The following is a 12,347-nucleotide window of genomic DNA, read 5'->3' as shown; positions in this document are numbered from 1 at the left end:
TCTTTCAATTAAGTGAGAGCTGAATTTATCAAAAAAAAATTAGAAAAGATAGTAGCCCACAGACTGAAATCTCTGTTCCATGTGTACGTTATAAAAGAGTGATGATAAACAATCATTTTCGTAAAAGTTTTTTCGCAAAAGTTTTGACGAAAATTCTTATGATGGCTCCTAGTCCTAAAGTGAGTGCATGCCAGCTTTTTGTGACTCCTTTTTTATATTGTACTTCTAAAACGCACTGTACATTATTACTGCATCATCGCAGACCCGTGTTCCCCTGCCCGCTCTTGTTTCCCTTTCAAGTTTCAACGCTATAAAATATAAATACCATGCTCCTCCATTTCCGGTCAGTTCTTTCTTGCTGCCCGTCCCTTTCCTTCACTCTCCCTTAAACAGTCAAACCAGAAAATCTTTCTTCTTCTTTTTTCTTTTTTTGGTTTCCCTCTTTTTCTTTCTTTTACACCTTTTACCCCTTGATTTCCGAGCCATGAGTCTCTTCGGCCTTTGCAGGTAAGCATGAACAGACGTGCATAAATTTCTCTTTTTTATGACCAATTTACTTTGAAATGTTTTTGCTTCAAAATTGATCATCACGTTTTTCTTGTGTGTGTTTTTGGTGTGTGATTCTTGATTTTCAGATCTATTGATATGGGATTTTTTGAATTTCTTGAGATGGTTTTTGAGGAATATTATTCTGGGTTTTATGCATTTTGATTGATGACAGTGCATTTGCGTTGTAATATCAGGAATTAGTATCTAGAAGATGTAAGTTCTTGATTAGGCTGTTTCAGCTGTGAATGATGGAGAAGAGCTGAACAAACTAATTAAATAATGTATCTTAAATAATGTAACTCTATTTCGATATAAAATGCTTTTGCATAAATAATGTATCTTAATTTGGTGGTTTGAGCGGTGAATGTTTAAGAAGAGCTGAAGCAGCTGTCTAAGAGAAACTGTATTTGGAAAGTCTTGAAAGCATGTCTATAAGTTGACTGAAAATATACAAAATGCTTTTTGCATGTATTTGTATAGGTGGAATAGTGGTGGTCCCAGGAATTCGAAAGGATCCTGTAGTGGATGATTATGATAGCCTTCCTAATGCAATTGGCTACAGTGAAAGATTCTCTTAACAAGAATTTAAATTTATTATTTTAAATTCTTTCTTTTAACAGAAAGAATTTAACCTTTCTGTTCATTTTCTTTTCTTTTATTGGTTATTCTGTGCTTGGTTTAATGGGTTTTTGGTGTTTTTATGATTTGTTTCAGCCTTTGATGAAAAAAATGGATCTCGGCTGCGTTAATGTCGTAGTCTTGACCACTTTTTTAATGGTGGAATGTGGTTCTTTAGTTGTTTTTAAGCATCCATTATTGATTGTACAAGTAGAATCTTACTGTAGAATGGAACGAGAGACTTTTAAAACAGCAATAGGAGGAGTTTGATGAGAACCATTACTGACTATTTATTGTAGATTTTCTCTATTAGGCCTTTGGAAAAGTTGCTTGAGCACAGCAATTATTTTCAAGAAGTACTTAACGAAAATAACGGATTTTTTCTTTGTTGGAATAGATGATTTGCTGTTTCCAAGTAGAGGAAAGAGATTAAGTGAAGTATTGCATCCAGAAGCATCCCTTGCAGTTTCTTTTGTTTGTCTTTACAGAAAAGAAGATGTGGGAAAGTCCCGTTTGAGTTGTTATTAGCTGTCTCTGATTCTGAGGGGAATTATTGGATAGTTATACTGTTCTCATATAGAAGGAAGGAGATGATGTAGTTGTCATTAGAAAAAGATATTGATTCTGGACTGTCAAGATTCTGCTTCAAGGTAATTAAACGTTCATCAAGAAGGGTCAATTTGGGAGCTAGTATGAGTTAAGAAATAGCGCAGCTATTTGAGAAGTTCTTTCTTGATTTTTGGCAACTTGCAGTCTCTGTTCAGGGTTGAGAGTAGTTATCAGAAAAGGGTAATCTTCTGTTTGGCATAAACAAGAAGTGAACCTTCATCATTTGGTTGTGTCATTGGAAAGATGGGTTCATTTCCTGGGCATGTTCTTCCAGGAACACTATTTCTTGTTGTAGGGATATGGCATACATGGTGTTCTATTGTACGATACGCATTGAGCCCCAAATCTTTCCGAGTCAGAGCATGGAATCCCGTTCCGGGAATTGATGGGAAACTCAAACATTTGGAACTATATGTCATAACGATTGGATCTTTTATTGATATGTGTATAGAGCTGCTTTATTCTCCCCACCTCAAGTGGTTTGTTAATGGAATGCTGAACCCCAGTCACATGAATAATTTTGAGCACGGTGGAATGCTTCTCATGTTTTTTGTCTTCGGCTTGATTGCATTGCTTTCTGAGAAAACAAGGTAAGTCATTCTTTGCAGCATCTTCCACCTTTAGTCATAGATTTTTTATCAGCATGTCTTTTATGTTTTAGTATTTATATTCGTTGTTTCTTTTCTTTTTCATTTTGACGTAAAGAAAGCTCCATCTTGCTGGGTGCCTGGATCAAATCCACTATGGTATGCTATCGTGAATTATTGACTTTTCATCAGCCAATTTAAGGAGAACTTAGGATTTGAAGTTTTTTGGTCTTTTAATATACACTTTTATCTTCTGAGGGATGTGGAATTTACAAAAGCAATTGAGGACAATTTTTTAGGGTGGCCAATAAGTGGGGAAAGTAAACTTTCCAGAATGATATGCTTTGTGTGGTGAAGTGGAGGATATATGCTGAAAGGAGATGAAACTGAATAGCTTTCTATTGAATGTTTCAGAATATGATGATATTTTATGCAATACTTTTGCTTTCACATGTGCTCTCTTCCACGCTCGTGTGGCTTTCAAATTATGACATGTTCAATTTTGTGGACAGTCTATTGTTTTGAAAAACTTGCCTTCTTGTTTAGATAAGATGCAACCCATCGAAAACCGATAGAACATATTACATGTTTACATTGCCACATCAAATTGTTAGTTTTATTCCAGGATAGTAATCACTGCTTTATTTTTTGAAATTTGCTGATTGATATTTTTAGTGTGCTGATTAACTTCTTATTACTGTTTAACTAACTTACATAGAGGTCCATAATAGCTGATATCTTTTGTCTTTGGAATTTTTTTGGTTTCCTTAAAAGTTATTTTTGTATGAGAAATGTGAACTGTGAGTTCTACAAATTATTAGCACGCACTTAATTAGAATAGAAGTTACAATATGCTATTCTAAAGGATATTGCTACCATTTAACATAGGCCATCTGGTTGAAATTATCTTGTACATAGAAAAGGATCTTTTACTCATCCAGAAAGCTAAGGATGATGAGTCTACAATTTTAGATCTCGTTGCTATATAATTGTCAAATTATGAAGATGTTCAACCTATTACTACATGTTGTCTTTTATTCTTATTATTTTTACTTATCCAGAACATACCTTTGTGTTAGGGCTGTTCCTTTTATTCTTATTGGTATTTTTTGGAAAGCATATCATGTGTCTGATAGATTCGTATGTTTCGAGAAGCTAACTTATGGAGTTTGACAGTGTGACTTATAGAGAATGTGTTCTGGCAACTTCTTGAGGCTTTAATTTGCTAAAGAACATTAAAGTTGTACGCACATGGTCATTGAATTTTTTGAGCACTTATATCTATGTTATAACTTACAGAATGATTGCTTTATATTCTGGTCTTCTATTTGTGATGGTATGCCTTTTTTCTTGTCCTTTATAGGCAACAACATATTCAAATTGAGAATGCTTCATTTGCTGCTAAAGTATTGATGTTCAAAGAGTTGACTGTACTCTTTGCTACTGAATTCTTCATTATAACGTACCTTGAAATTTTGTTTTCCAGTTTGTAAACTTGAATGCCTATTTGAGAATGTAGACCAAGGATTGCTCTGGTGCTTGTCTGTTTTTGCTGATTGTTACACATGTTGCCACACATGTTGCCGTTAGTTTTATAGAATCATGGGTAGAAGCTGTATAGTTGCTGATTTTCTTCCTTCGGGTACTTTTAACTGATGAGTTGGGTCATCAGTTTAATCCATATTGGTACTAAAAGCTACTTGTATGTAAAGAAAGTTCAGTTTTATTTGCTATATGGTCGTTGTGGACATGAATTTGGCAAACCAAGTGCCCTGTGCTACGACCTAATCCTTGTTATTATGGTGTTGAGATCTTTTTTTCTAGTTTTTTTTTTCTTTTTTTCGTGTTGAAATAGCTTAATGTATCGTCTATTCCTGCAGCTATCTCCCGTTGCCAGATGGAGCTTTGAGCTTGATTGCTTCCACTGCATTTTGTGCCGAGTACTTCTTGTTCTACTTTCACTCAACTACCCATCAGGGACTTGAGGGATATTACCACCTTATCCTCGTTATCCTCATAGGCCTGTGCATTTTCTCTACGATTGCTGGAGCCCTCATGCCAACCAGCTTTCCTGTTGATTTGTTTAATGGCATTGTCGTTACTCTTCAAGGCCTGTGGTTCTACCAAACAGCATTCACTCTGTATGGTCCAATGATGCCAAACGGCTGCTGGCTCAAGGAAGACAAGATTGCATGCCATTCAAAGGAAAGTGAGATCCGGGGCGAGCTGCTTGCTAACTTCCAGCTATTTTCTCAAGTTCTAGGAGTTCTAGTTGCCACTGTAGGAGCTTATTATTTTGCATACCCAGCAAATGGTCACACTGAGCTCAGGAGTTCACAAACACTTGAGGATGGATAAGATGGGCTTTCAAATTGTAAATCAATTTTGTATTCTACTCTATTTTTCCAGACTTCTGTCCCACAAGGAGACGCATAGAGAGATATATACCGTTAACAGTTCTGATCTTCATTATTGCTTGAAAGGATTACGAATCTGTTCAGCAAACATTAGTTGATTGTATTCAGGTTTAGATTAAGATGAAATTAGATCTAGGTGTTTGTAGGTACAAATAGAATAGTGTTAGACTTTCATGAACTACAAGATTGTGTAAAAGGTTGAAGCAGCCTGTTTCGTGCGATTTGAACATACTTAGCATATGTCTGAAAGAAAGATTTTGACATTTCTTTTCCTACAGCCTTTTCAAATCGATGTTTTGTGCGATTGGAAGTGGAATCCTATTCTCTCTTCATAATTAAGATTTATAGCAGAGTCAATCTGTTAATGGTTTTTTTTATCTCAATTTGCAGTTAGGACCTCAAGTTTTCCAAAGCCTGACTAAGCCTTTTTCTGCTTTGTTAAGATGAAAAGCAAATAAAAGTGTGTGAAAACAAGACCCTGTGAAGGTATTTGCATTTAGGTCGCCAATGTTCAAAAGCCTGTGTAAGCATTTTTCTGTTTCGTTAGGATGAAATGGAAATAAGAAGTAAATGAAAAATATTGAAAAAACAGTGCAACAGGGAAAAGGGAAAAAAATAATGAAGTGGAGAAAAGCTTTCAAGAACCACGTCTTTTACCCAAAAAACCTGTCAAGAGGAGGAGGATCCCTCAAGTGAGGCCTCTTTTTTTTTTATTTTTTTTTAAAATAAATGGTGGATTTGACTGCTTGGTTATTTAAAACATTATCTAATTTGCAATGGACTGCTTTTTTTTTTTTTTTTTAAAGGTAGCAGAAAGGACCTTGGATGCTCCTAAGATTACTGATGATTGTTATCTGAATTTGTTGGACTGGAGCACCAGCAACGTGATTGCTATTGGCCTTGGGAATTCTATCTATTTATGGGATGTAGATCCTGGATCTGCTATTCATCTTGTGGGAGAACGTGGATGACTTGGGACCGGTGACAAGCGTTAGCTGGGCACCAGATGGGAAGCATCTTGCTGTTGGCTTGAACAATTCACATATTAAAATATGGGACTCTGAGTCTGGCCAGTTGGTAAGTCTCTTTTTCTGCAGCAATTTTTGCTGCAATCTTTAACTTTCTGTATTTGGCTGAACTGCTAAGCAAAGTGTTCAACTTAAGATTTTTGTTTGCACAAGTATATATATGATAATACTTTCAGGCTGAGTATAGTTTTCCAACCTTTGGCCTTGAATATATTCAGGGTTTAAGCTTTTGATTGATGGTTTGACTTGGACTAAGCAGGTGCATTCCTGTCGCACAGAAGCTGTATTCCTTACTTTTTTCTTGATTCAACCTTTAGATGTAAACTTCATATGGTACATTTAGCTGGTATTTGCAGGTCTATATAGGCTCATATAGTTTGTGCAGCTGTATATATCCAAGTTTTGTGTATGCTTTGTGTTGACCGATTTTGCTTAGTTTCTTTGTCCTGGATTTACTTTGCACTCGCCAGTAACGAAATAATGTTATCTATGTGATTCTATGGAAGCATTTTGTGGCAGTACTAGTTAATATTACAGCTGAATTAGGTAGTCGTGCTTCTAAACATGAAAAGCAAAATCATCAGAAGGTCAAGTTCTTTCTTGGTCCTTTGAGTCAAATTCTCTTGCATTAAGCTTCCTTTGCTGAATTATTAGGCTCAATGCCTTTTTTTTTTTGTAGTTTTTCTTCATATTTGATTCTTCATGTGTATTATTCTGTGTTTCCTCTTGGGTACAGGTGAGGCTATTGCGTGAAGGACACAGAGCCGATCGGAATAATTATGTTTTGACAACAGGAGGAATGGACATTATAATCATAAGCAATGATGTCAGAGTTGGATCCCTTATTATTGTTACTTACAGAGGGCATAGTCAATAGGTTTGTGGGTTGAAATGGTCTTCTTCAGGGCAGCAATTAGCAAGTTGGGGGAACGATAATTTGCTCTATATGTGGAGCATATCAATGGCTTCTCCTTCTCCTTCATCTTCTGGTTCTCGAAATCCATGGATCCACTGCTTTGAAGACCATACAGCTGCAGTACCTGGCATCCATTTCAAAGTAACCTGCTATGGTGATACTCCATAGCATCTGGTGGCGGCATTTCAAAGCATCTGGTGGCAGCATTAGTGATACTCCATAATGTCCTGGAATTTCAACACTGGGGCATGCTTGAACTCAGTGAAGGTTCACAGGTCACTTGTTTGCTTTGGAACAGATATGAACGCGAGATTTAGAGCTCTCATGGGATGAATGATAACCAACTCACTCTTTGGAAGTGTCCTTTCATGACTAGGATTGCTGAGCTCGAGGGTCATACATCTAGAGTGCTCTCTGTGGCTTAGGTGTCTATGGTTTTGCCGAAAAAATTGAAAATACATTCCATGTACTAGTTACTGTTATCTGTACTGAACAATGTTTTCCATGCAATTAAATTACATTATCCTTCTTGTCATTTTCTGCATCTTACTGATTATTGCTTGTTTTACATGATTCAGAGTCCATATGTATACATTGTTGCAAGTGCAGCTGCAGATGAAGCTCTAAGATTCTGGAAAGTATTTGGATCTGCTGAAGTGGCTCAGCCTAAACGCAAAACAATGATGGACCAATTTCCTGACATGGCGTGCATCAGATAGTTGTAGTTGCCATATGGTGGAATAGAGTAGAATTTTGTATATAACAATTTTGTATAGGCAATTTTCCCTCACCATGCCTGCATCACATACTTCTAGCTGCTAAATATTGTGACACTGGACTTTGAATAGTGGGGAAAAGTTCCATTGATGCAGCAAGGTGAAATTGTCTGCAATCCTATCAAAGTTATGGGTTCTTTCCTACTCAAACTTTGCTGGATGGCATGCTTTGGGGAAACCAGTTGGTAATGATACCTTCTGTTTTCGTTTTTCTCTTTTTGAATTGAAGCAGCGATATCAGACTACTACTATTAGCCATGATCAGTTCAAATGATTTTGGTTTCATGTTTACTTTTTTCACCTCTAACCTTTTATAAGATTCATCTTTTACAACAATCAATTTTTAACAGGAGTGTATCTAATTAAAGAAGTGGGCTTTCTTTGCCATTCTTTTATTTTTTGGGTGAAAAAATTCTTTTCTATTTTTCGTCCTTCGATAAATTGGTGGTGAACATGGGTCATCTTTAAATCTGTGTGGGCAGGGATCGGCCTCTCCCAAACAGATGTAGACGTCTCGGTAAGGTCACCTTGCCAACAGCAGCAAACAAACAAGGTTACAGAGTGGGGTTCTGCCCCCAGTGTAACTCCGATGTTCGGGAGTGAAGTAATAGTAAGTTTGAAACAGACTCAGTTAACTTTAAAGAATGAAGTGGGGAGTATTTATAAGATGAATGATAGTACGGCCCATTGGTATCCGAGCCTCCTAGAATACCCGACCTATTCCTATAGGGTGAATAAGTCTGTAAAAAATCATATCAAATGATTTTTGTCACATCAATCTTATTAGTCACATCTAGACTGCTATTCCTATAGGGTGGATGAGATAAATCTATTAAAAATCATATCAAATAACTTTTGTCCCATTAATCTTGTCACGTCACATTTAAACTGCTGAGAGTTCAGACTAGGGATGGCAATGGGGACGGGTGCCCGCGGGAGGCTCTCGGAGCGGGGGTTGGGGCGAGGGGTGGGGCGGGGGCGGGGGGGAATTATTTCCCCCCGCTTAGAAACGGGGCGTGGGGCGGGGGAGTATACCCCCGCCCCATCCCCCGCCCCGCCACCCGCAAAACAAAAAAAAAATATAAATATATATAATATGTAAGTTAATTAGTTATAAATTTATGATAATGATATTATTAGTTAGATGTATTATATAATGTATATTAGTTTATGTAATATAATTGATATTATCAATTATATGAATAATTATGCATGTCTACTAATAGAATTTATTAATTAGTTATATTAAATTTACTAATACATTTATACTAAATTTCTAATTACACTTAATAGAATAACACTTTTTTCTCAAAAAAAAGCACAAACACAATAAAGAATTAGTGATTGCATTTGTACTAAAAGTGAAAACTTGACTATTTTAGTTATATTTATTTCATCATATTGGATTGTATTCAAATAACTTCTGTTTGATTGTTTTTATGAGTTTCAATTGTAAAATTACAATGAATAATAATTTGGTGATGTGTTGATATTTTAGTACTTGATTATTTATTAAAATTTAATTATAATAAAATTATATAATAAAATTTTATTAACCCCGCGGGGACAAGACGGGGCGGGGGCGGGGCGGGGCGGGGCGGGACGGGGGGAGCAGGAAACGGGGGACGGGGGGAACTAATAGGCAACGGGGCGGGACCCCCGCCCCAGCCCCGCCCCGTTGCCATCCCTAGTTCAGACTTCCCGAGTTAAGTAAAGAAAAGAGCCAAGGATGATGCTCCTCGGGAACCTAGAGCCGAGAAGGGTGCTCCGAGGTCCCACAAAATCACTTTTTGCATTTTTTAGTTTCCTCCTTTGATTTATTTCTATCAATGTTATAGACTTGTTTTATTAGATGCTGTCTTATTCTCCTAGATTATTGGTATTTTATATTTCTTCTTTAAGAACAAAATTTATACTTAAAAACAAGCGTGTCAAAAAAACAAGTAGAAAATATCAATGGAAGGGAACTTATTTTGACGGGAATCAATTCATTTAGGAGGAGAAAAGCAATTTGGTTTGGCTTTGGAACAATTCGACGTTTGAGCAAGAAAAACATAGACGTAAATACTGTAAGGAATCAAATAAGTATACGCAGCGGAAATTTAAAATTTTTGATTTCTCAAAGAACCTTATAACCTTGACAATTACATATAACATAAGAGGGTGTTCAAGTGAATTACCTCAATCAAGGTAATGCACGCGAACAGTCTGACAAATCTGAAGTAGAGGAAGGTGAGACGTCCACGAAGCTGTTCAAGCGTCCGGCCTCTAACGGTGATCCACACGAACTCCTCTTGCCAAAAACCTCCAAGGCTGAATTTTTCTCATTAGAACTAGTGCTAGCTAGTTTTATGATGAACCCACACATAATAGAGTAGAGAAAATAAACTCAAATTCAAAACTAGGGTTTTTGGCCAAAATAGGAAAAACATTTTTCCCTTCCTATTTTTCCCGAATTTTAAAAACATTTTTTCTTTTATTTTTCTGCTAAAACACTCTAAAAATGTGTCTATTCTTTATGAGAGAATAAAAGTCTTTTATAGACGATAGGTTGAATAAATCTACGTGGAGATAGAAGTCATATTTCATAAAGAAAACGAATTTCCTTTTTCTTAAAGAAACAAATTTCCTTTTTCTAATAGAACTATTGTATTGGAGGACTCAACCATAATTGCATTATTAGTCCCTTAAGTTTAATTTGTCTCTCAAATTCAACTATAAGTTATTAACCTTATCTTTTACAAGTCCTTACTTGAAATTCATTTAGTCTGGCAAGAAAAGAGTCCTTAATGTGTGTGACCCATTAGGTTCTCCAGTACATTGGCAATAAGAATTTGCTATAGATAAATTAAAACTCTTTTAATTTATCATTCATTTATCTAATCAATTAACTCATTCTTATAGATCAAATTTAGCATCTAACAATGCGTCTTGACCACCCAAGTACTTAAGAAAAGTCAAGTGGATGACTTCAGCTTTCAATGGATGTTTACCATGCAATTAATATCCTTTTACCAATTTTATCTCAACATTAATCATGGAATATATATATATTTATTGTGCCAATTCTATAATATGATTAATACATATTTCTTGTATTAAAATATAATTTCAAAAGAACAACTATTTAGAAATACCTTTCTAAAATTCACTCTCTTAGTACTAAGATTTTATGAGTTGTATTTCTACAAGTGGCCATTAAAGAGATAATTCCTCTTCCATAAGAGGTGGTAAATCGTTGAAACTTATTCACAATCTATCCATACTTCAAGAATATACCCAACATATTAATGATATGAGCATTCCCTTTTACGGGAACAATCATATAACAAATGAAATATATCCATCCATACTCAAGGCACCATGATAACTTCAAGTCCAAGGATCACTTGCATAAAACACCATTTAGAGATATATCCTTTTTGGCACAAAAGGTAATCTTTATGTAGATCAATTTAGTGAATTTGATCATGTCATCAAGCACCCATATACTAACTTAGGTGTCACTACACCATAGTAGACGAGATTTACTACTTCTCGATAGAAGTGGTTTAGTATATGACAATCTAACTGTATTAACAATGTCCCATTATTGTTAATACTGTGACTAGAGATATTTAAGAATAAACTTATTAAATCTAATGAATCTCATCATCATAACACTTATGATTCCATTGATTAAATTTATTCTAAGAACTTTATCATACAAGTATGAATATACAAGCAATCAATATGATAAAAAATCATTTATTAGAGTACAAATAGTTCAAGTACATATGAATTTCCCTATAAGCGATCGTCTTTAGGGCACATATACTAACAAATACTTGATTATGAATAAGGTCTTTGTTTAAGGTCTTAAAACATGGGCAATTCTCAACCATTTCGATCTCCATTTTTCTTTCGTCCTCGTTATCCTTTAAAAGAGGTACTTATTAGAAAGACTTGCAGTTTTGGTTCCAAACATTTAGTACATTAGCAGTTCCAACCCCTAAAGTTTAGGCAAAAGCAAATGTCATCCGAAATGTTTCAATATTTATCATATTTACTCCCATCCACTAATTTCTGCCAATTATTATCGGAATCCGGTTACTACTATCATGTATAGGCAACTAATTTTTTTTCAATAGTACAATGAGATATTGTAAAGTCACTAAAGATATCTAGACTAAACTCAGATATTTTTGAAAAAATAAATGTCTGTTCTTGTGAATCTACTTGAAAATTTTAATATGGAACTATATTAAAAAACTAATAGTGTGTATTGTAAGTTAACGATATCTTCAAATAATAGTTAACAAATAGACGTGTGTATTGATATCTCAAGCTCGTGGTTCTTGTACTATTTATTTATCTATGTTGTATAATTCTTTATTTTGATTTAGGTTTTACCCATGCTTGTTGTCTTATCCCTCTCGAGACTTTGCCACGATGCTTAAAATAGTTTTTATAGTCTAACCAATGTCCAACATGCGCCGTAGATCTTGAAGTGAGTCCATGTCAGCGACTTCTCTACTTTTTTTTTCCCCATTTGTCTTCAAATGAGCCAACGTCAGCCATTTGTCTCCGTATGAATACCTAATATTATCTTTTACTAGGTCGAACTAGGGTTGTAATCGAATTGAACTTCTCGCGAGCAACTCAGTAAAAAATTTGAAATCGAGTGTAAGTTGAATGCGAGTAGTTCGATAATTATTCAAATCAAGTTCGAATATTGGTTTTTCAAATTCGGAGGCTCGTCGATCCTTACCGAACACAAAGTAATTAATTAAAAATGATATATTTAGATATTACAATTTTATTCTTTTAGGATTGGGAATTGTATAAATTACCAAAATTACTCTTTT

At 35.3% G+C, this 12,347-nt stretch overlaps 1 protein-coding gene and 1 pseudogene across 1 annotated transcript; both read left to right on the top strand.

Moving 5' to 3' along the window:
- Window positions 1-239: 239 nt before the first annotated feature.
- LOC113710181 (uncharacterized) lies at window positions 240-5,055 on the top strand. The gene is made up of 3 exons (XM_027233034.2): window positions 240-507; window positions 1,565-2,366; window positions 4,244-5,055. The coding sequence occupies exons 2-3, from the start codon at window positions 2,020-2,022 to the stop codon at window positions 4,719-4,721; spliced, it is 825 nt and encodes a 274-aa protein (XP_027088835.1). The 5' UTR covers window positions 240-507; window positions 1,565-2,019; the 3' UTR covers window positions 4,722-5,055.
- A 232-nt stretch (window positions 5,056-5,287) lies between these two features.
- LOC113710106 (cell division cycle 20.2, cofactor of APC complex-like) lies at window positions 5,288-7,678 on the top strand (annotated as a pseudogene).
- The last annotated feature ends 4,669 nt before the right edge of the window (window positions 7,679-12,347 follow it).

The sequence above is a fragment of the Coffea arabica genome, chromosome 9e (assembly GCF_036785885.1).
Source record: "Coffea arabica cultivar ET-39 chromosome 9e, Coffea Arabica ET-39 HiFi, whole genome shotgun sequence".
NCBI classification, from domain to species: domain Eukaryota; kingdom Viridiplantae; phylum Streptophyta; class Magnoliopsida; order Gentianales; family Rubiaceae; genus Coffea; species Coffea arabica.
This window is presented reverse-complemented; position numbering and strand designations above follow the sequence as displayed.